The following is a 24,227-nucleotide window of genomic DNA, read 5'->3' as shown; positions in this document are numbered from 1 at the left end:
TGACACTGGTAATGGGGTGACGGGGCAACTGTTTTGTTTCTACTGTTATTGTTAAATACAAAAAATTTGTAAATAAATTGAAGAACTTAAGGAACAGTAATCGAAGATCACTTCTAAAAAGCAGTGCTTTTGCAATGACACTCTAGGCTCCAGGACCACCAATCCAGTTCCTTCCCGATGACAAAAAGAAAATATTTCTCAAAATAAGACAAACAGTTACAAGAGGCAAACAACCTATTTTAAAATAACATCTCGAGCTAGTAAAATACTGATAATCATTGAAGATAAATAATGAGTACATAGGGGTTCATTATTCATTATACTTTTTCCTACTTCGCTATGTTTGAAATTTTCCATAATAATTTTTTAATAACATCTTGATCAAAATTCTCAAGGGAAAAAAATAAAATCTAATACAGGTTTAATCTGGGCTTTTAACCTACTACCACATGCCGTGATTTTTTAAAAGGAGGAAGTCACTCTACCAGTTAACTCTAAATTCCTAACTCTAACTTCCTATCTTTGGAACCTTATACTGAAGCAATATAATCTGCCTCCGAGGCAGTTCTTTTTATAGCATTTAACAATCATCTTCAAGTGGAATATGCCAAGGGATTCAGATCAGAAGGGAGCCCTCAAATAGGAAGAGCATTACTCTGTCCCATCAAACCTTCCACCCACCCTCTAAGTGAAAAGTCACAGGGAGAAATCAGATGTGGCAGACACTGAGGGAGGGCCCTTCTCTCTGAGCTGTCAATTTTCAGGTTCAGTGGTACAAGGAAGAAGGAGTGGAAAGGAGGGAGGGCCCCAGAGAAGAGGAAAGGAAAGGGGGCGATGTGCACAGTGCCAAGGGCCTCACAGGTGCCCCACACCTAACAATCCCGTATCGTTGCTCCGCAGGTTCCAAAGGGCTTTCACGGCTCTCCTGGCCACCCACTCAAACGTGGAATCCCCCAGCAGTCGACTCAGAATCCCAAATTCCACCAGCAGGGAACCAGCGCCGGCCGTGCACGTCTCATTATTACTGTCAGGAGGAACGCCTGTCTTTAGATTCACCTGGGGACAGGAAGAGGCAAAGGATTTGTGGCAGAAGTCAAGGAGCCCACAGGGCTAGAAGCCCAGGTTACAGCGACCACACTCCACTAATGAACCAAGCTCACCACAGGGGGAGTCAGCCCGCTGCCTCCCACTTTACATTCAAAAGGAAAATGGGAGTAAGTTTAAGACGCAAAGAAGACAGTACGAACACCAGAGCCCTGTGTTATTAATAAGAGCAAGCCTTGGGGGAATCATTGTAACGCTATTCACTAATCTGCCTCTTCCCAGCAGGTTCTCTTCATGGTGACGCAGCACCAGGCTTTGGCACTGGGGACAAAGGCAAGCTGTGGAACCACGTAGAAATTTTAAGTGAGCTGCTATGAACTCACTCCTGCTCAGCAAACATTAACAAATCTTGGACTGGGAGAGAAATGAACCCAGCGAGCAAGTGACAGCCTGTTTGATCACTGAGGCTCAGTGGTCTGGCAATTCTCCACTGGTTGCTGACCCAAAGGCTGACTCAATTCTCAGAGGGGTTCTGGACTCAGTAAACCAGATGCCACAAAGACAAGAGTCTCATGCCAGACCTTGCATTTAAATCAGCAGCTAACTTACTGGTCTGTACAGGTTTTATTTGAAAGATCCACATGAAGTGTCCAAAAGAACATTCGCTGAGCTCCTATAGCGTACATGTGGGGAAATGGACCCAAGTCAGAAATGAAGACAAACTGCCCCCACTGTTTTGCAGCAGAGGATGTAAATCCCACCTGCAAAAGGGGTTAAGAATACAGAGCACAGGAACATAACTTCCTTAAGGGAAAGGATTAAGTCAAATATGTCACTGTGGGCTTCCCTGGTGGCGCAGTGGTTGAGAGTCCGCCTGCCGATGCGGGGGACACGGGTTCATGCCCCGATCCGGGAAGATCCCACATGCCGCGGAGCGGCTGGGCCCGTGAGCCATGGCCGCTGAGCCTGCGCGTCCGGAGCCTGTTCTCCGCAACGGGAGAGGCCACAACAGTGAGAGGCTCAAGTACCGAAAAAAAAAAAAAAAATTTTCACTGTATGCCCAGCACACAACAGGTGTCCAGTAAATGCTGAATGAACTAAAAACCATTTCTATCATATTTAGGGCCAAATTCTCTCAAGGACATGGCTTTCCTCTTCCGCATCAGCCCCACTCCTTCCCGCAAATAAATTCATCAACAAAGAGTTTTAATTCGGGAAGGTGGTGAGTTGTTGACGCCGTCTACCTACCCGAGGGTAGGGGATCCCTGTCCTGGTGTTTTCAAAGGCAGGGAGGAGCCGCACGGCCAGGTCGTGAGCCATATGCAACAACTCATTATCATAATCCTTAATCGTCATGTCACCAAAGGGCTGCTTGGAGTCAGTTATTATTCTGTGGGCAGAAAGAAGGCTTCCCAGGACCCTAATGGCAGGAAAAACAAAAGAAGAATAAAATCACGTTGGTTGTAAATGTGTACAATGCAGCTCAGAATGACAGAAGCAGGCTTGAATCCCCTATGGACTTAGCACTGCCTGAAATCAGAGGGACTGGACTTAATGACCCCCTGAAGTTCTTTCCAGCCGTGATAGTAAACGATCATTGTTAGCTAACAGCATTATGGAAAGGGAGAAAGCGAACCATTCTTCTGAGGCTACTGAGAATAATCCCACTTGAAGTAGTAACAATGTTTAGTCATTTTCATCATCTCATCAGAAGGGAGTGTCCTAATCATTCCCAGAATAAATAACACCTTTTAGTATTAATAAACTACTCTTGGTTTCTCTCACATGGGGAAAAAACTTAGCAAAATAAAAAACAGAAAAGAGCAAGACAACAAACACTAAGTAACTTTTGTAGTTCTGGCTGCCAAGCAACGTCCAATTCTCCAGCTTCTGCTAAACAGGCAAGGTGGGGAAGAGAAGGAGAAGGAGAGAATGACCCGACTGACAGGCAGGCGCCCCCAGCTTAGATCTCAGTCCCTCAGCAGCCACGAGTTCAGGTCCCCCTCCAATGAGGTGAAGCAGATTGTGACATTTTTCAGAACAAATGTTTTCATAACTTTACTTTTAAATAAACGCTACATCTGGAATGTTATGCAGTGATACAACTTTCAAAGTTTAAATGGAATAGGAAGGCAGTCGCAATCTATCAAACTAAAAAGGCAAGATATAAAACATGAGCCCAGTACATTAGAGAGAGGGAGAGGGAGGGAAACCCAAATGGTCAGCAGTGGTTTTCTGCAGGCGGTGGGTGACAGGAGAAACTATGATTCCTTCAGAAATACATAGGGGTTTTCCTAGGACACAGTGGAGGAAATGAGACCAGACATAAAGTGAAATAATGAAAAACTCCTTTAAAGGGACATCTATCTTAAACCTGCATTACAATGTGTCTTTCTATTTGGCCCCAAATATAATTAATGAAATGGCAACTGTTTCAGTTTTGATCAATGCAAAGCAGATGAAAAAGGGACACAGTGCCCACAAGGTCTGCACGGACTCCCTACCTGGACCCCGGGGCTGGTGGACCCTCCAGGAGTTTTCTCCTTACACACCCAAAAGCAGCCTTCAATCCGTTTGATGTACTATTTTACCTTATCGTGGCCTCAAAGACTTGGACGGTGGAATCTTTGTCAAATGACACTGTGTTGATCACTAACTTGACTGCTTTCTGGAACTCGGATGAATTTCCCATTATCTTTAAAAAGAGGAACACAAACCATTACAACGGCCTGAAACGACACTGAGGCTGCATGATCGCAGGAGCTGGGCCACTTCATCTGAATGTCTGTACGTGTGGTTTTGCCACTCGTGGGAGAAGAAACACAAAAGGCAGAAGAGCACAGTTATCTCTCAGAACACATTCTGGGACAGACGGCAAGCCCGTTTCCACCAAACTCAAGCATCCTATCTCCAAATGGCAAAACTGTGTCAGTAACTCCTCATAAAATCATTAGCAGCCCTCCTCGTCCTGCCCCATTCTCCCTCACCTTCTGTCTGATCTTGTTTAGCGTGCAAGGCATTACACTTCCAGAAATTCCTGAAATGAGTAACAATAAATCCAAAAACTGAAGAAACGAAAAACATGGCTTTCCCTCTGCTCCTCAGATAATGCAACAGCTTGGGCGCTTAGCTCCCAGGAGACCGAAACACCTGGAAAACTGACTCCTTGCTTGTTACCCAGATGTCTGAACACTTTGGGAAATAGTGGTATTATCTTTTGGAACATAGCATAAGACCAATGACATTCAAAACAAACAAAACATACAAATAACCAGCTCTACATCCTTTGTAAGAAATGTTCTAGAATTAGGATTCCTATTTTGGCTGTGTGGATATGGTATCATTCCAAGCTTCTCTCTCTTATATGAACTGCAAATTGGACATAAAATTTGATAAAAATAACCTGAATAGAAATGCTTTCATGCCGTTCAAAATTTTATGACAATCCTGGCACTATAACAACATCATAAAGACACCAAAAAAAAAACAAAACAAGAAAAAACAATTTCATTCAGACACTACTTATTTCAAGTATGTCTTATTTCCTAGTGTTTATTGATCTAGTGCAGCTTTTTTTCTTTTTCTCCCCCTCATTGTTATTTTGCTGTTACATGCAGAGCAAGTACAGACGTTTCTTTTCTGGCTTTCGGTTCTTTCTTTTTAAAAGATTATGCGATCATGCTGCAAGTTGCATCGAACAGTCAAGGGACTGCTATCGTCAAAGTGTTTCCAAAGCACACCTGTTAAAGTTTGTTTAAAATGTCAGCAAAAGAAAAGGGAAGCGTCAACAGAAGTAACACCTGAAAAATAAGCCTGAAGTGTACCTTAAAGACCGGATGTTCTACAATGAAAACCACAGAGATGGGTCTGTTTCCCTACAGATGTTCACCAGCAGCAAACTCTGTTATAGCAGCTGCAGGCACTGATATGATCTCAGATCACGTGGAGGACGGCAAAGGAAGCCAACAGCTTTCAATGATATATTGTAATTTGCCATTTTAGACAGCTACGGAACAGAGTAACGAGGCTCTGAAATCGTTCACTCAGGCTCAAGAAAAGCTGGACTGCGTTTCTTTACTTCTCAGAGCCTTTAAACTGCTGGTGTGCATGGTGGCTCTCCAGTAGTGGGACAGACTGGTAGAATTTCTCAAGTTCATTTGGGAGCAGAACTCTTCTTTGAGGGAGGACACCCTTGGAATCTGTGTTGGGAAGTGCCAGGTTACTAGAAATTCATTTTCTTAACACGTATTTGCCCTCCTATCATGTATCAGACACCATGCGGTGTGGACAGAGTGCAGTGACTGTAACAGGGACAAGGTCTCTATACTTCAAGAGCATGGCAGACGGATAAAAAGACACAATGGGGCAAAAAGAGAGAGGGTCAGGGGGAAAAGGTGTGCTTTCATAAGCTATATATGAGTCTTGGGACTTTTTTTAGAGCAACACTTGTAGCCTGAGCCAGCCTCTGGTCCCCTCAACAAGTTAACTCTAATCAGGGTGAACACACCCGTCCGGGCACATTTTGACCAGTGATGGTGGATGACTGACAGGGAGTAGCAATCACTTCAGAAGGAGAGATTGGGAAACTAAACTGCTGTGCAACTACGGCCTGGCAGAATGAAACCCCGGGCTCTCTGTTAGACCATGAGCCTAGGGGAATTGAGAAGGACCGCTCCAGCTCTTCCCAAGTTCCGGTAATTCTACTACTAGCAAGATCTGGGACAGCTGTAATGCGAACTTAGCTAGCGTTACCCAATCCTAACTCCCGACAGCTTCAAACTCTGTTTAAGGAAAGTTAAAATGCGGGATTTGGAATCGACTACAGTACAAATTTTCTTATGGTAAAGGTGCGCCGGACAACGGAGGAGAGCAAAGAGGCAGTAGAATCGTGTTTACTAAGGAAATTTTTCAGCGCTACGCTGGGATATAGTCCCTTGCTGTATTCTACAGCAAAGGGTCGTGAGGCACACCAAGCACACAGGGCAGCCTGGTAGCAAGAACCATGCCTGGTGCCTGACTGCCTTCCACGTGCTTTGGCTCATCTGTCTAGAGGCCTCCAGCTGCCTTGAGGGAAACCAGGGCTGAGCATGTAAAGGCTGCTCCTGAGCTGGCAGCCCAAGTCTGGAGGGGGTAGTGTCCACAAAACACGGACAGCAAACAAAACAAGAGTGTTTATACAGAGGGTCTCTGCGCAGGGGCTGGAACCAGGGCTCAGACTTGATTTTGGGGAGCCAGTAGCTGGGGCACATTTCAGGGGATCTTGTCCCCTGGAGATCTTGAAATCCTGAGATCCTGTCTTTTACTTCTGAAGTCTTAACTACAGTAACTGTATACTGGTTCCTTTAAGGAATAAGATAGTGGGGACCCTGCAGAAAAATAGGTTTCCCCCAAAACAATCACATTTTCTTTTTTTTTTAAAAAACATTTTTTAAAAATTTATTCATTTATTAATTTATTTATTTTTGGCTGCGCTGGGTCTCTGTTGCTGCCCATGGGCTTTCTCTAGTTGCGGTGTGCGGGCTTCTCATTGCAGCAGCCTCTCTTGTTGCGGAGCACGGGCTCTAGGAGCACGGGCTTCAGTAGTTGTGGCACATGGGCTCAGTAGTTGTGGCTTACGGGCTCTAGAGCGCAGCAGGCTCAGGACTTGTGGCACACGGGCTTAGTTGCTCCACGGCATGTGGGATCTTCCCGGACCAGGGCTCGAAACCGTGACTCCTGCATTGGCAGGTGGATTCTTAACCAGTGCACCACCAGGGAAGCCCAACGATCACACTTTCTCCTCTGCTTTTTTAGGAGAATCACATTTCCCCTCATCTAACCGTCAATGTTCTTCTTGCTCTCAGCATTAAGCTCATTAAAATAAACAATAGCTATCAGAGCTATGAATACATGTTGAGAATCACGTTTCCTGGAATTCTCATCCCTGGGGGAAAGTAAGGGTAATTAACTCCAAAATATCTTAATTAATTTTTAAAGATAATAATAAAGCTGAACACTTACTGCAAGTGTATCCAACGCATCAACAAGAGTCAGCGAATAATTCCCTAGGACATCATTGATGTTCAGATTTGAACTGAAAAAGAAAGAAAATTAAAATTAAACAAAGGTACTTTTAAAAGATAAAAGAGGCAACAAAACTAAACACTCAGCAGAAACTAAAATGGCTGGACACTTATTTATTCAGGGACTACTGTGGGTGGATCAGTACGGCAATGGTCCTTCTGCCTCACAAGGGACAGTCTCTATAGTGGCACAGAATAGCAGAGACACACACGCTTATACTATAGTGGAAAGAACACAAAACGGGAAGTAAGGAAATGGGAAACAAGAGTCATTGCCCTCTCCAAGATAGTTTTAACAGCACAAATGACCTTTCTGTCCAGCTTCAAAAAGCTCTGATTTCGAAATCATTAGGAATGAAAAAGGAGAGGCCCTGTCACATGACCTGCAAATAAAACTTTAATACAGAGATCAGACACTGGCGCAGATTACACACACAAAGCAGCAAATAAATACCTCAGTTACAGGCTCAGTATCACTCATCTGTCCTTGGGGTGGGGGAATAAATTAACTGCTTTGTATCATTTTTTCCCTAACATACCACCCAAAGAATCCCCACCAGCTCCATCAATTGTGAGGAGCTGTTGTTTTACCATGAACCAGGCCAGGGCTTCTCGTAACTGCAGCTGCATTAATGATTCTACCACACACCTCCTGCCCCATGATCAACACCAGTCGCCCACTGTGAAACAATCTTAAGACACCAACTTCAGGGCTGCAACGAGGGTAACTGACAGTTCTTTACAGCACTAAAAACGACAAAGATAATACTAATACATCTGGGAAAGGTGGGGACGGAGAAATAGTGCAAGTCATAAAGTCAGCTTGACAAATTCTAGGGAGTTCAGCTATTCCTGTCCCGTTCCCACAAACCCTAGAAAGCAGCTGCAGAAGCTTGAAAAGATTTGAAAGTAAGGAGAGAAACGAAAAAGATGAAAAAGATGTAAGTCAGGAGAGAAAGAGGATGACTGTTTCAAGATTACGTTTATGAAAAACCACAGTGAAAACACCCTAGTTTTATCTTCAGCAACTGATTCACCGTCATTATGACGTCTTCCATCAAACCCCAGACCACGTCACCTGCTCCGTGGCTCTCTCTGATGGGTCCTGTCTCACTTCCCTACGGGCAGCATCTCCGTGTTCCTGTTGCTCGCCCTGCTCTCTGAGAGGCCTCCTATGTGCCTCAGCTGGGGCGAAGTGGGCCCCACGTGAAACACACCTCACATCCGATTTTACCTGAGCCTTTGTTTTAGGCTGATTATGTCACTTAATCTAGGACAAAGAATGTAGGGCAAAATTGTACCTCCTTTTTTTTTTGAAACAAACTATCTAGAAGGGGCGATCTAGGAACCAGGGCTCTCACATGTCTCTCCCAAGCCACAAGGCCAGCACACCACACCTGCTGAAGAACCGCACCTGCTGCTTCTAGCTGTCGATTCTTTCTGAATACATGAATATGATTGCAGAAGGTCCTCTGAAGACGAGAGCTGTGGGTTAAGCTCAGCCCTTCAAGGGCAGTGCCAGCCAGAGAGGATATAGGAAGTGTCAAAAGCTGGAGGGGAAGGCCAAAGGAGACAAGGAGATCCTCAGTGCTGCCCACTCAAGAACATTCTACTGAGCTGAAATATCTACCTCCACTGGTCTGCTGCTCAGAAACCAGGAGCTGCCTCCAACAACCCACCTCATCCCAACACGGGTCGCTCATCACCTAGCCTCCAGGCTGGATGCTGGGTGAACCCCGTGGGACCACCCTCCCCTGAGGCGTATCACCCTTTCCACCTGCACCGGCCCTGGAAGGGAGGACTAATCTGGAGCACTGCACTCCTTCCCATGGTTTACTGTGCTTTTCCTTTCAGGCTATAACTACACCGGACCCAGTTTTAAAATACTTCTCAATAGAACGCCCAAGCAGCCACGACAGAGAACAATTATAAGAGTTGGCACAAGAAAAAACGTGTTTGTAGTAACTGGTGGTTCCTTCTCTCCACTCAGGCAAATCCACTCAAAGATCCAAGGCGTTCATGAAAACACTTCCAAATTCTTTTCTACCAGATTGTTACACACTCTTTCAAAATGTGCCAAACTAGAAAAAAGAAAAATGGGGAGGGCAGGAAGGAAACAGGAGACTCCACGGAAGCCTGTTGGCCTAACGGCACCAGATTACCGGGCATCCATTGAGGCCAGCCCACCGTGCAGGCGAGACGGCGATCCGTCTGTCCTGTGCAAACCTGACCAAGAACTCAAACTTCAGGTACAAGGCTGGGTTCAAAAGTGCCCATCTTTCCACATAACCAGCTGCCGAACCACGATGGCTCTCCACTTAAGATACCCTGTGTGCCTGTTCGTGACATTCACCCCACGCTGCATTTTTAAGGTTATTACCCCCAAACAGAGAAGATGGAGAAAACTATGGCCTTTCACAGAAAATTTCTGGCGACGCAGCTAACATAATGCTAACATAGCATGTTCAAAATTAAACGCATGTGTAAAAAAGAAAAAAAAAAATTCCACATATACTTAACCTGTAACAGCTGTTCAGAAATCTACCTGGTGCTGTGTAGGCACAGAGGTAATATAAGAAACAGTCCCTGTGTTCCAGGGATTGACAATCTGGGGAGACAAGACAAAGGGAAAGGAAGGTGAACACACAACAGTACTCAAGTCTCACACGATATTAAAAGGTGGAAAAGCAGCTCAAAGGAAAGGAACCGAAAGGAGAACTGAGTAGATCAAGGACAGTCATCTTCAAACAGTTCAATGGTGTCATGGAAAAAGACTTGAGCCTGACTCTGAAGGAAGCCAAGATTTTAGGAAGAAAGGGGAATGCAGAGGAGGCCATCTTAAACTAGGGGTGCCTAGGAACGAGTCGGTTTAGGGGCCAGCATCGGTTTGGTTTGATTTGCTTTTTTGTTTGAACAGCAATATGGTTGGGGAGAAACAAAGAAGGGTCATGCACCCAAGGTCTGAACTAACGTTATTATTCATGAGACTGCAAAGTTTCAATATCCAGACTTACTTGAAGAAACTTTTGAATTTGGATCCTCCAACCCAAATCGGGGATGTGAGAGGAACTGAGTTTACATAGTGATTTGTAGCTGGACAGACACGTTTGCTATTTTTAAAAAAGTGTTCCGGTTTTATTTACTTCGTGTCAATACTCTTCATCCTACCTCCAGTCAAACAAGACACGTAAGATAAGCCTCAAGTAAACGTGACTAAAAAGAGAAGACAGGCACATTTAGCACTCATACTTTGTTTCTGTACTTTGTACATAATATTCTAATGGCTAAGTTACTCTCTTTTTTAAGTGAGTCATTAGAATTCACTTGACAGTAATCATTAGAATACATTTGCTTAAAATAAATATCTGAAAGACTTTTTATTACCAGTTATTTATTTCAGGGATGTAAATGTGGCCTGCTCTTTTCCTGAAAAGACTAAAGTCTGAGAGGAGTTAAGTGAAAGGAAAAGGACTAAGAAAAATTAACTTTCCACTCTTTACGAGCGGCCAGCCTGAGGGTCTACTCAAGGCTACCATAACCCCAGAGCTCTTTCACCTTCTCAAAGACACCAAGGCTGACCAACCGAAAGGGCACAACCCTTCCCACATGGCATCCCCTCAATATCTCTAACTCCATCTTTCCAGAAGCAATGTATCTGTCTCAAAGCAACCTGACCTCAACTTATCCAGACTGTCACTGAACAGTCAAACCAAACCACTCATCAGCAGATGTCATCCCCAAGCAAAGAGAACTAGTTAAGCAAAACAACTCAATTTCCTAAAATCTGGAAAAGCCTAGTAATTTTTAAAAAAAAAACTTACTTAAAATTTTTCTCAAAAAAAAAAAAATTGAGATAGAAAATACATTTCTATGTATAAAGCCTGACACAGTGAAACATGAAAAATATAACTCATCAGTTTCCTACAACTTTAAAAAGGCCAAGTCTTTTTTAAGTTAACCTGGGATGTCCCCCTGGCTTCACTAAAAATCATGCTCTCCAAATGCAATTTAAGACAAGAATCTGTAGATAATCCAACCATTTTTAAAACTCTTTAAGTCCCTTTAGTGTATGGGCTTCCTTTTTAGGACCTAAGGACTGGACTCTGCTGCTTTTCATCAGGTGAAGGAAAACACAGGCCTCAAATGTCCACAGGGACCAAGCAGCTCAACTCCTCCACTGCCAAATGAGGGGAGCGGCCGAGAGAAAGGCAGCCATATCCAGCCTGACAGGGTCAGTGTCAAGGCACACCGGTTCCCTCCAGCTAGGAGGTCCTTAGCTGGGTGTGCTGTCCTCTTGGACTCTGATGTCATCAGCAGTAACCCTTGAAGCTCAGCCTCTGCAAACACGGCTGATGGAAGGGGAAGACTGGTAGATCTTCCCTGACAGCCCTGCCACCAGGGTGGGGGAATTTATGGAACAGACCCTACAGAGCAAGGAATGTCATCTTGAGCATCAGGACCCCAAATCTGGGCCACGCAGCCTCTCTCTCTCCCTTCCATCTAACCATCTCAGCCTAAGGAGCCACCCCTGTGATAAAGGAGAAAGGCTGTAGCCCTGCTCTGCCTCAAACTCACTAGATGGCTTTAGAAAGTCCCTTCTCAGGATCAACTCTTGAATTTTTATATTTTTATACAGTAAAGTTGGAGTTGGCTAGGTGGAGGGAGATAAGCGCCGTTTCGAAGCTGCGCTTACAAGGGATTTCATTTTGATTTGACTTTCACTTGGAGAAAGGATTGCAGACGGAAGTCTAAGGCCCCCCAAGCCACCCCTCGGTACTGCCACTGTCCCTTCCGGTCTCTGGGCCTCAGTTTCCCCATCTGTAAAAGAGACTGCGCTGACAGCTGTCCAGTAACAGAGATTCCAGGAGAAGCAAGAGCAGGACAGCCAGCGGGCCGTCCACGCAACCCCCAGCCCAGGCCGACCTCAAAGGGGGTCGGTCAGCCGAGGCGCCGGACGGGTGGGCGCTGCCCCCAGGACCCTAAACGCCCGGGCACCAATGGGGGGACCCGGAGGAATGAAGGCTGCACCCGCCGGGAGAACGGAAGGAAGCGCGTGCGGCGCGCGGTCCTGGGCGTCGGGCCGGCGCGGGCTACTCACGGGTCCCCGCGGTCGGGTCCTCGGCCGCGGCAGTGGATGGGGTTGAGCTCGTCCTCGGGGAAGGCGTGCGCCATGTAGTTGTCGTAGCCGAACACGAACATGCCCCGCGCCAGGTCGCGCATCTGGGCGCGCAGCTGCGGCGGGAAGGCGCCGCTGTAGCGCTTCTCATACTCGTCCCGGCCGCGGCCCCGGCCGCCCAGCACGTAGCCCCAGTGGCCTGGGCCGCAGACGTCCGGCCCGGGCCGCCGCGGAGCCCGCCGCCGCCCCGCCGCCGCCCCAGGGACCTGCGGCTGCAGCCACGATGGCCCCGACGGCCCCCCGGGCGTCCCGGGCCGGCCCGCGGGCCCCGAGGCAGGAGACTCGGGGCCGTCGGGGCCCCTCAGGCGCTGGAAGCCGAAGCTGAGCGGGAAGCGCTGGTAGAAGCCCATGCTGGGCCCCAGCCCGAAGACGAGCCATAGCACTCCGTGGAGGCCAAGCCGGAGGAGCACCAGCCCCAGGACGAGCGCTCGCCATTGCATGGTCGCGCGGGCGCCGCGGGCATTATTTACAAACGCGGGGGGCCTTCCCCGCCGACCACCGCACCCCACGTCCACCCAGTAGCTCCGCTCACTTCCCCTTTAAGGAACTCCCTCGTGACGCACCAGGAACTGGCCCATTATCTCCACACCCCCAGCACCTCGGGCCCGGCCGGCCAGGCCCCACGTTCGCCCGCCCAGTCGCCCGGATTGGCCCGGCCCCGGCCCGGCCTCGCGGGGCGCGGCAGCGGACTCCCTCCCGCGCCATAGGCCACCCGTAAGTCTCCAGCGCCGCGAGGCCCCGCCCCTCCTTCCGCCCCGCCCTCCGGGCCCCGCCCCCTGGGCGGGAGGATTCGGATGGGCTGGCGTGGCGAGTAGGGACCGCTCGGGCTCCGGACGAGGGAACTTTCAGCCAATGGGAGCGCGGCACGGGAGCGGACGGCCGCGGGACAAGGACGTGGCCCCGGGCCCAACCGGTTCCGCGTAGAGCCTGTTTCTCCCAGAGCTAGGAAGGAGGAAAACTACTCCAGCTCTATGTTAAGGATGGTGACAGGTAAAAGACGTAAGGAACGAGGAGGACGAAAAAGGACATTTCTGTAGGACAGGGTTTTTAATTTGTCTGTTATGTGGTACAGGATGTTTTGTGGTAGAGGATGTTATGTGGTAGGGGATGTGGTAGGGATGATACTATCCTTAAGCTTAAGACTGCACAAAACGGTATCCTGAATTCTTTATGTTAAAACATCCTAATTTGTAGTCTTTTAACACTTTTTTTATTGAAACACCCTAACTTGGAAGAATTGCTCACGGTGATTGTTCTCAGGTCCTGTCCTAGACCTATCGAACTCCAGTGGAGTGTCCCGAGAATGTGTGTATAACAAGTGTTCTTGAGCAATTCTTAGCATCCGGCAATCTCAGGAAATATTGAGTTAGGTTACATTGCCTTTGTCTCGGAAATAGGATCTTTTTAAAAACAGATACAGCGGTAGGAGTGAAGGCTGCCGCTGCCACCACCGAAGTATTTTTACTAGATCTATTTAATCATGTCCCCTCCTGCCCCTCCCACTGCCACCATCTCTCCTGTACAGTGCAGCAGTGACCTATCCTTTGAGGTGTGGGATAGATTCCTGGTCACTTTACACCTCTGTATCTGCTTTCCATAATTAATAAGGTGGCAAATGTCAGCTCTGAAGGTCTACTGCTTTCATGTGATGACTCAGCAGTTGAGGGGTTTTGTTTTCTTTTGCTTGCTGCACTTGAAAATGTCTGCTAAGGTTTGCCCTCCATAAGCTTAGACCATGTGCCTCTTACATACCGAGGTTCCCGAAAAGCTTGGGAAGCACGGCCTGATGGGTGGCTCAAATCAGAGATTGGCTGAGTGACCAAGGGAGTGATTAAGGATGATAAAGTTGTCACGTGGCACACTCATCACATTCTCAGAGTCAGAGGACTTTTAGCAACACAGAGGAGGTATAATGGGGACTGAGAAGGAATCCAAAGAAACACTTGATTCTAACACAAGGTAGCAGGCACATAGTAAGGCCCTTTTTGTTGGCTGAGCCGTATTCCTGTCCAAAATCCTGAGATAGGCCTGCCCAAGCATTGAAAAGAGTGTAAAGAGTTGGAGCGTGGGTCTTTTGCCTATACAGATTCTTTTCCCCTGTGAAAGGCACCTAGGGACCCTGCTGAAAGTCCAACACCAGCGCTTGATCCTCAACTTTCAGATCCGCCTTCTTGGAACTTGCAAACTGAATGTGAATATTAAGGACCGCGTTGTATGTTTCCTCCCTAAGTTATTTTACTGCAAATCTTAACTCACCACAGTCAACTACAGACCACATGGATAATAGCTCCTGTTTTCACATTAGAGACAAGGTCTAATAAAAACAAATCTTTTTTCGTAACCAGAGAAAACCATCTAACTTTTGAAAGATGCTTTTCATGGTCAAACTGACAATACCTGCCAACTGTATATGTCTGGCGAGTTTCAAACTACTTTCACGTGTACTCATTTAACCTTCGCAGAAAACCTTATATGCTCTGTTCCATAAACCATAAGGGAAGAAGTCAGGTTGGGGGTCTCAAGTCCTCCAAGTTAGTTGGCTCTAGGCAGAAAAAGCACTACTGCCCTGCTTTCTCACACTTTAGTCCCAGAAATTTACTCTAACTAGCTGGCCTTCAAAGCAAAGAAAGACTGGTCCTTCTCTATTCTTCCCAAAGCAACAATGCTGACACTAGTGTCCTGCAAGGCACAGCCTAGGATTTAGGGGCCAGGTTCAGAAAATATCTCCTTCTCGAATTAAACTCAACAACGAAAATCTTGTGCTAGCCCTTTAGATTAGACTAGACTCCCCTGAAGGTAAATGTGGCTAAGACTGGAACAACACCTGTATCTAACTAGAAAACCCAACCTTAAAAATCAGCTCCTTAAGAGACTGTTTTGTGATAGGTTCTTCCACACATAAGCTCACAAAAGCAACAGGGGACTGATTAAAAAGAACACTGAAATGCGCCGTGGTAAAAATGGGTGACGCCAAAGAGATAACAGCTACGAACCCAGACTCAGAAGTCCAGCTGCCAGGTGTTCATATCTTAGCGCTGCCCTCTGAGTAACCTTGGGAAGTTACTTTTCAGGACCTGTTTTCTCATCTGTAAAATGAGGGTGATAAAAACAGTACTTACCACATACGGTTGTGAGAGTTACATTCTTTATTGTATATAGTATACCTACAACAGTGCCACATACATGGTGAGGCCTATTATTACTACTCATCTACTCTGTGTTAAGACCAGCAACTAGTAAAAGTACCTGGAACATATAAGGCTGAGGTCTGTTGGATGAATTAAATAACTAAGCCCCTACAATTTTCAAAGCACTATTTTAGGAGAAAAATGTGTCTAACTCAACCGAGCATAAAGTAGGACAAGGGCTAAAAGTTACCACAGTCTAAGAACAGTTGAAAAAGCTTTGAATCCTCGTCTAATTCCAGTTCTATTTAACTTAACCTGTTCCAGCTTCCACACATCAAGGTCCTAAATCTGTGTGATTTGGGTTACGTCCCAAAAGGTCATCCTCATTCAATCACCCTCTTACTTTGATAGTTGAAGGAGATGACTGCTTACTTCTATTTCTGTGCCTTTAAAGATATCCTCCACTGTAAATCAATAGACATTACAGTTCTGGGGATCAGTTTTGTGAGGCTGAGGGGGTGAATCAACGCACTAGTTTCCTAAAACTGCAAACCCTGAAAAAAAGCTCTGGCCCTTTCTTTTTTTTTTTTTTTGGTAGGTACGTGGGCCTCTCACCGCTGTGGCCTCTCCCGTCGCGGAGCACAGGCTCCGGACGCGCAGGCTCAGCGGCCATGGCTCATGGGCCCAGCCGCTCCACGGCACGCGGGATCTTCCCGGAGGGGGCACGAACCCGTGTCCCCTGCATCGGCAGGCAGACTTTCAACCACTGCGCCACCAGGTAAGCCCGCTCTGGCCCTTTGATGACCCTAAAGGGTAGTCCCAGAGCTTCCTATATTAAATATCAGGACTAGTCTATAAAAAGGAGGGATTTTTCTACTCTAAAAAGTTATGTGGGCTTCCCTAGTGGCACAGTGGTTGGGAATCCGCCTGCCAATGCAGGGGACATGGGTTCGAGCCCTGGTCTGGAGAGATCCCACATGCCGCGGAGCAACTAAGCCCGTGCGCCACAACTACTGAGCCTGCGCTCTAGAGCCCGCGAGCCACAACTGCTAAAGCCCGCGCGCCTAGAGCCCGTGCTCCGCAACAAGATAAGCCACCGCCATGAGAAGGCCGCGCACCACAATGAAGAGTAGCCCCCGCTCGCCCCAACTAGAGAAAGCCTGCGCGCAGCAACGAAGACCCAACGCAGCCATAAATAAATAAATAAATTTAAAAGGAAGAAAAAAGCAAAAGGTTATATAAACAACCCAAATGTCTATCAATAAGGACCAGTTAAATAAATTACGGAAACCCGACACAGTGAAAACCACACACAGTGAAATGGGAACCATACTACTGTCAAAGAAAATGAGGAATTCTCTACATAGGGCTGTGGAAATATCACTCGTACATAGCAAATGGAAAAAAGTTATGTTCAAATACCTCCTATACAAGAGACTTTTTAAAAAGTATATATTTCTATTTGTTTCCTGTATTTTGTATAAAACACTAGAAAGATAAATAAGAAATTGATATAAGGGTGACCTATAAGACCAGGTGGTAGTGGAAGAGTGGTTACTCAGTCATGGGTGGGATCAAGAGTTCCTACGTCTTTTTATGTATTTTCAATTTTTGAAACATGTAACATACATATGAAAAATCAACTTATTCAAAAAACAAATGGAACTTGGAGAAAAAATGATGAGCTTTCTGGCCCACACTTTTATTTTTTTAAATAAAGTTATTTATTTAGTTTTGGATGTGCCGGGTCTTCGTTGTTGTGCGCGGCCTTTCTCTAGTTCGGCAAGCGGGGGCTACTCTTCATTGCGATGCACGGCCTTCTCATTGCGGTGGCTTCTCTTTGTCGCAGAGCACAGGCCCTAGGTGCACTGGCTTCAGTAGTTGTGGCTCGCAGGCTCTGGAGCACAGGCTCAGTAGTTGTGGCACATGGGCTTAGTTGCTCCGCGGCATATGGGATCTTCCAGGACCAGGGATCAAACCCATGTTCCCTGCATTGGCAGGCAGATTCATAACCACTGCACCACCAGGGAAGTCCCTTGCCCACGTGTTCCAACTACTATACCACTAAATCAAACACTGCAACTTTCTATCGAGAACTGATTTTCATCACCATTCACGTGCCATGCCCCAGCCCTTAAGTTACTGACGCGTCCAGAAAGAGTAGGAATAAGTTCCTAACCCTTCTTTGAAGGGAGAGGAGAGCTAGCAATTTCATAAATTGGCTCATGGTATGACAATTTCTTTTTCCTTAGGGGATGATACAAATAGAAAAAGGAGTCATCTAATTCATGTATTGGGTAACAGTAGATAAAAATGATGGACTCTGGGGCTTCCCTGGTGGCGCAGTGCTTGGGAATCCGCCTGCCAATGCAGGGGACGCGGGTTCGTGACCCGGTCCGACAAGATCCCACATGCCATGGAGTGGCTAGGCCCGTGAGCCATGGCCGCTGAGCCTGCGTGTCCGGAGCCTGTGCTCCGCAACGGGAGAGGCCACAACAGTGAGAGGCCCGCGTACTGAAAACAAACAAACAAAAGATGGACTCTGAAAATGTAGAAACAAGACTGTACATTATGTGATACAAATTGTACAAAACTGAGGGTAGGCCAAAGCTGTGGATTATATAAGAGCTGGTTGGAGACGTACTATAATTAGCAATCTGTTGATGTTCTATTTCCCATGTTCAAAAGGGAACACATTGATTTTGTTGGGGGATTCCCCCCACTTGCTATTTTAAAGGACTATTTTCTAACTGCCCCCCGTTTCTCCAAGCTCTAAATAAATTTTAGCAGAACTTAGCAACACAGCAGTCATAAAGTGTTAAAACACTCACTCTATAAACATTTGCCCCCAAATTGGTAGTATATCTGTGGTTTATATTTTTCCACATTGTATACCAGAATACACGTTTTTCTGCAGTCTGGGAGAAATGCTTTAAAATTTTTAAATGGCTTTCAAAGTATAAGCCCGTGTGGTTACAGCATTTCCTTCGAACAAAATGTAAGTTATTACATCATTCTGTAAAATGTCTGTGATCTCCAGTCCTTAACTATGTTAAAAGTTACAACATGTAAACATTTCTGTGGTTTCAGGATTATTTTCAAGCAGAAGGAACACACGCAACACTAACACAATCACTAGGACAGACACTAGGAGCAGCGGGCTTTTTCATCTCTCTTCCCTGCTTTCTGTTTCACCACCAGCCAAATCTCTAGGCTGTTAGAACCACAGCCTGTGAGTAGGAGAAATCATATTAGAAATCCTCTACTCTTCATTTTGCAGAATGGAAAACTACGGAGCCAGAGGGGGTTTAGCAACTCACCACGGTCACACAATCAGTTAACAGCAAAGAATTCATTCTCTTAAATGCCGATCCAGCACTCCTGACAGAACCAAGTGAGCATTTTAAGCTGACAATTCTTTCCCCACCACAACCCTTTTATGAATGCAAGACCTGCAAGCCCCAGTAAAATGAGGCTAAGGTCCCCTCCCCCTCCTGATTCCTGCCAGGAAATGTGCATTACCTAAATCACCAGCTACCTTGGGATTTTAAAATAGAATTACCTCACACAGAGAGCGCTTGTTAATGAGATGGAAGAATGAATGACTACTGCTGTTGCTCAGATTAAGGAACTTTCCACTGAGTCTGTCTAGCATGTCAATGACTTGCTTCTGTTTCCCTAAGAACATTCAAGAGGCGGCAATTACAAAAGTACCCACTTTTATTAATAGCTGAATTTTTAAACAGAAATTGTGTGGAGGATATTTACTAATCAACAGGAAGCACCTGCCGTGGGTTGTACATTTGTAGAACTGCAAACTGAAGGGAAGACGGGCAAGCCTAGTGTTTGCTTTAAATGTCTTCCTATTCAAGTATCTTCACTGATACACATCCTGCTGAGGGTACAACCTTTAAAGTTGCTAACAAAATGAAAATATTTCACGTACTGAACATGGTGGTTCCCCCAATGGCACATTTTTAGAGAACAGAATTCAGCCAATTGGATATTACAGATATGGTTCTGGCTACAGTAAATTAGCCGCTCCAGTTCTCAATCCGCCAGCCCCTGAAGAGGTTGGAATTACCAAAGCAACAAGATTTCAGGGTAACTGCATGAATAGAATACACAAGGCAATTACTTCCTCAGTCAAAAACAATAAACACAAAAGCAGACACAGTCCAATACACCCAATTTACTTGACAGAATCGAAGGGACTAATTTTACTTTATTAAGATTTTTTTTTTTTGACGTGGAACTTTTTAATTTATGGCTGCGTTGGGTCTTCATTGCTGCGCGCAGGCTTTCTCTAGTTGCGGCGAGCGGGGGCTACTCTTCATTGTGGTGTGCGGGCTTCTCATTACAGTGGCCTCTCCATTGCGGAGCACGGGCTCTAGGTGCGCGGGCCTCGGCAGTTGTGGCACGTGGGCTTCAGTAGTTGTGGCTCGCGGGCTCCAGAGCGCAGGCTCAGTGGTTGTGGTGCACGGGCTTAGTTGCTCCGCGACACGTGAGATTCCCGGACCAGGGCTCGAACCCGTGTCCCCTGCATTGGCAGGCGGATTCTTAACCACTGCGCTACCAGGGAAGCCCTGATGTGGACCATTTTTAAAGTCTTTATTGAATTTGTTACAACATTGCTTCTGTTTTATGTTTTGGTTTTTTGGCAGCGAGGCATATGGGACCTTAGCTCCCCGACCAGGGATCGAACCTCACCCCCTGCATTGGAAGGCGAAGTCTTAATCACTGGACCACCAGGGAAGTCCCCAAAGGAACTAATTTTAGAAGTCTCAATTTTTGAAAGCAAACATAGACTCAGAAGCAGGGTGAAGCAAGCTAAACGTATATCCTCTCCCCAGCCATGCCCTCAACACACTCCTCTTTCAAAAATCGCTTTATAGGAAGCTGTTGAGAAAACAAGCAAACTGATAGCTTGACTAAATGGCTCCACTGATTCAATAAAAGAATTTAAACCTGATACCCAAGTACTTCTGTCCTAGAAGTGCAAGATCACACATCCAACTGACAACACAATTTGGCTGCACAGAAGGACGGCGTGCACACGGAGGAAGAGCCGAGTTGAACTTCTCTGAGTAAAAATACATAAAATCGTTTCCCCAAGAGCTTTGATGGGATAAACGTTCACTTCTATAGTGCAAAAGATAACATACTATACAAAACAGGTCAAATGTTTTACTTTAAAAGTGTGCCTCTTTGGGAAAAACTACCAGGTTTGATACTTTAAATCTTTTCATTCTGGAACTGAATTCAGCAAGTAGACATATCTTGTAATTTCAGTTTATTAATAGTTTTGTTATGATTTTTAAAACCAGATTACAAAATGCTTAACTAACTCAATACTTATTTTTAAAAAGTCCTAAATTTGGTGTATTATGACAGTTTACAAGTAGTAGCATTTCCTCCACCCCACCCCCCGCCCCATCGCAAGGTCAATTCTGTGGATATTTCAAAGTTTGTTTCTATTTTAACTAGCTCACAGACCCAATTCTTTAAGAGCTGAGCTGATTTCTTTCTAGCACATGGTCTACAGACCCTGCTCATGGTAACCTTCTTTCCACCCCCTTCCAAAAAAGTCAGCACCTTCCAGCATGATGGACATTTTAAGTTAAAACCGTCAATACAACCCTCAAAATGCAAGTTTATTGAATAAAGCTGAGAAGAGCAGTAAAACAGACAAAAAACGCATCCACCTAAATAAAAAAATTCACATATTTACAAAGTTCAGTAACTGTTAGGTTCCACATGCAGAGGTTAATGCACAGGAAAATGTTGGTAGTAGTATCTGGATGTCTTGAAACCCTGGAAGCAATGAACAGACACACAAACACATTACGGTTTAGCTGTAGGTCAATTAATGAACCTATGCGGTCCCCACAGAGTCACACATTCTTGTTCTGATTCCTCCTTTTAGGCACAAGCAAATTGCCACATTCTTTGTAATGGTTCACAGTGACCATTAATGGTGTTGAAGTACAGTAGCAAGTTTAAATATCCCTTCATTTACAGAACCATCCATCCCATCAGGGAAGTATGCAACATGCTTCAAAGAATAAGAACAGAATTTTAAAAGCCAAGATTCTACTCATAAAAATGTGAATGGAGAAAAGCAAATAGTGTCTGTGCAACACGGTGCAGTATTTTGTACAGAATATCATTAAGGCCATGGCAGTCTATAAATTAAAACTGATATCATTAAAAGAACTTACTGTTGACTGCACTTCGAGTGCTCAACATGTCTGGAAATGCACTGTCTACATGAGTGCTGCTTAACAAAAGAAACAAAATCACACATAGTGTGAGGCAACACATACGCAAGTGTACCACAGAGTTTTATCTACTACAGTGGGCTACGTAACAATTTACAAGTGCTCCAGTTTTAATATGTCCCTTTATGTGCATGATGATCACTAAACTACAAAACACGTTCAGGTAAGTTTTCATACATCTCTGTATCATAGAAGCAAACAACAGACAGCATCACTTCCTCACCTCTGTGTGATTATTCAACAGCCTGCAGCCGTTGTGCATGATTACATCAGATAAAGCAGGCAGGTCTAGAGTTGTCACAATAAACAAGATGTCTAATGGCACCAGACAAAAGAGTGCCAAACCTTACATCGATAAGAGAGAAAAATAAGAATTTTTATTTGTTTCTAAGTATCTATTGTGCTGAAAGTCAACTTTATGACGGAATATAAAAAGTCAAGAGTTAGAGTGTCATGCAGCAGCACTGCTTTAGTGACTGGAGAGAGAAAGAACAGACAGGTGTTTCAACAGTCTGACATTCTTAACACGTTTATTATATTGGCTAGAATGCTCTAAATTCATGAAAGCTTTTGAGAAAATCTTCAATTCCCAACCCCTTAAAAAAGTGTGTTGAACCAGGAAAAAGAAAAGAAAAAATATAGAAGTAATGATCTGGACAGATACAAAACAGCATGCCTCAGTTCCTCCCGTACCCCCGACTGCTATCTGGAGAAGAACTCTCAGAAAGCAGAATGTGTTTAAAATTCATCGCCCAAGATCTTGCCAGTGTAAAGAAGGAACAACAACATTGATCTGGTGCCTCTATTCACTCTTTGCAGACCGTTTTTTAAATTCCTAAGGTGTAATTATACATTTCACATGCATTTGTGAGATATGTAAACATTTTGTTTCTATCCCACATGAGTCAGGCTAAAGGTTTTCTAAATACTGTGTGTGGCACTAGAAACTTCATGCTGTATCAAGTCAGTATCAGTATTAAGCTACTGGACTCTATAATGAAATATCATAGACAGACATTTACTGAAAACCAATATAAAAACCTGGCCCAGAAAGACCAGAACAGAAATATGCAATTTTTCTTGATTTAAGATGGTCAAAAGTGTGGGTTTTTTTTTAAAAAAGCTCTACACACTGTTTAAGACAAGTATGTATAAGAAGCCTTTTTGTGTGCTGACTTTATCATGACAACTCTAGCTGATTCTTTATGAAGGGTTAAGGATACACATCTTCAGCAGTGCACATGAGAAATAAACTCTGAAAAAGGCAATTTCTTGGGTTTAGGAAGGACCATATTCTGGGAAGTACTTCAGAGGAACGGACAATAATTCTGGGATTGTAGCCAGGAAGGACTGGAAGACTTCAGGAGATGCTTCAGCTTCTTCTAGATTTTGAATGTTGAATAAGCCACTGAAGTGTGATATCTAAAGATGGAGGGGAAAAGAGTGAAGATGTTACGATACCGAAGTTAAGAAACTAAATATCAGAGAATATTTAAAACGCAGCTATTTCAAAGCATATCCTGGGCCCGCCCTCTTCTTTTCTGCCTCTATACTACTATACTTATATAGATATCTCTATCTATCCCACTATTCTTCATTCCCTGACCTTCAAGAGGTTAATCTGGAAACATGAGAGACTGAAGAGTCTCCAATTTAAAAGCTAAATTGTGTACAGAACAGCTTGTGCCTTCCTTTATTCATTCAAAAGTTTACTGATTGCCTGTAAGATCAGGTATTGTGTGTGAAGCTCCAGGATGCAAAGAGACGGGAAAACCACTCTCTGCCCTCGAGGAGCTTTCAGTATGCTGGAAAACATGCAGGTAGTCGTCTGGGTTTGGAGGACAGCCTCCACAGAATTCCAGGTAAAAGAAAGAGCAAAACGCATAGGGTAAGCAGAGGCATGAAACTGTGTGGAGCTCTGGCTGGATGACAAGTGATAAGATGTGGCTGAAGCACAGGGATGGGTGAGGGGGGTGCCACTCATTGCTACGGCTAGAGCAGGGGTTCTCAAGCTCACCCTTTCCACATTTGGGGCTGGATAATTCTTTGCTGTGCACAGTACAATATTCTGCAACATCTGTAACCTTGACCACAAGATGCCATTATCACCACCCCCCATCCTCAGCTGTGACAAGTAATGGCTCCAGATTATCTCCAAATGGCCCCTGTGGAGCTCAGCTGTTCTCAGTTGAGAACCACAGGCCTAGCGGGAGCCAGATAACCTTGTGTGCCATTCTAAGATGCTCAGAAGTTTGGATTTTATTCTCAAGTCAACAGGAAGTCATTGGAGAATGTTAAGCAGGGAAACCATACTGTTTATTGTAAACTGTTAAGTTTATTGTAGTAAATTCAACAATGGCAACCGAGTAAATTCAACCAAGTCAACAGGAAGTCATTGGAGAATGTTAAGCAGGGAAACCATACTGTTTATTGTAAACTGTTAAGTTTATTGTAGTAAATTCAACAATGGCAACCGAGGAGGGCAACTTGGAAGGCTGCCAGTATAGAGACTATCACAACAGGAACAGGAAAGGGC

The 24,227-nt window shown here is 45.1% G+C and overlaps 2 protein-coding genes and 1 long non-coding RNA gene across 5 annotated transcripts in view; 1 reads left to right on the top strand and 2 right to left on the bottom strand.

Moving 5' to 3' along the window:
- The window catches only part of EDEM1 (ER degradation enhancing alpha-mannosidase like protein 1), a 37,352-nt gene extending 24,391 nt beyond the window's left edge, over positions 1-12,961 (bottom strand). For all 3 annotated transcript variants that reach the window (XR_009520904.2, XR_009520905.2, XM_060022944.2), the window contains exons 1-5: positions 12,205-12,961; positions 7,045-7,117; positions 3,636-3,739; positions 2,293-2,464; positions 873-1,056 (exon numbers count right to left, since the gene is read on the bottom strand). Coding sequence is in view for 1 of the 3 variants with exons in the window: in XM_060022944.2 (XP_059878927.1) it covers positions 873-1,056; positions 2,293-2,464; positions 3,636-3,739; positions 7,045-7,117; positions 12,205-12,722 (1,051 nt within the window). In the remaining 2 variants the exon portion in view is untranslated. The remainder of the gene's footprint in view (positions 1-872; positions 1,057-2,292; positions 2,465-3,635; positions 3,740-7,044; positions 7,118-12,204) is intronic.
- Positions 12,962-13,117: 156 nt separating this feature from the next.
- On the top strand, positions 13,118-20,151 carry LOC138414202 (uncharacterized). The gene is made up of 3 exons (XR_011246651.1): positions 13,118-13,272; positions 16,009-16,188; positions 20,075-20,151. It is a non-coding gene; the product is annotated as an uncharacterized lncRNA (long non-coding RNA).
- Positions 19,108-24,227, bottom strand: part of ARL8B (ARF like GTPase 8B) — a 67,915-nt gene continuing 62,795 nt past the window's right edge. Inside the window, 1 exon segment of the mRNA XM_060022945.1 lies at positions 19,108-23,113. Coding sequence (XP_059878928.1) covers positions 23,064-23,113 — 50 coding nt within the window. The 3' untranslated portion in view covers positions 19,108-23,063.

The sequence above is a fragment of the Delphinus delphis genome, chromosome 10, assembly GCF_949987515.2.
Source record: "Delphinus delphis chromosome 10, mDelDel1.2, whole genome shotgun sequence".
In the NCBI taxonomy this organism is placed as follows: domain Eukaryota; kingdom Metazoa; phylum Chordata; class Mammalia; order Artiodactyla; family Delphinidae; genus Delphinus; species Delphinus delphis.
The sequence above is the reverse complement of the archived record's forward strand: the minus strand, read 5'-3'. Positions and strand labels throughout refer to the sequence as shown.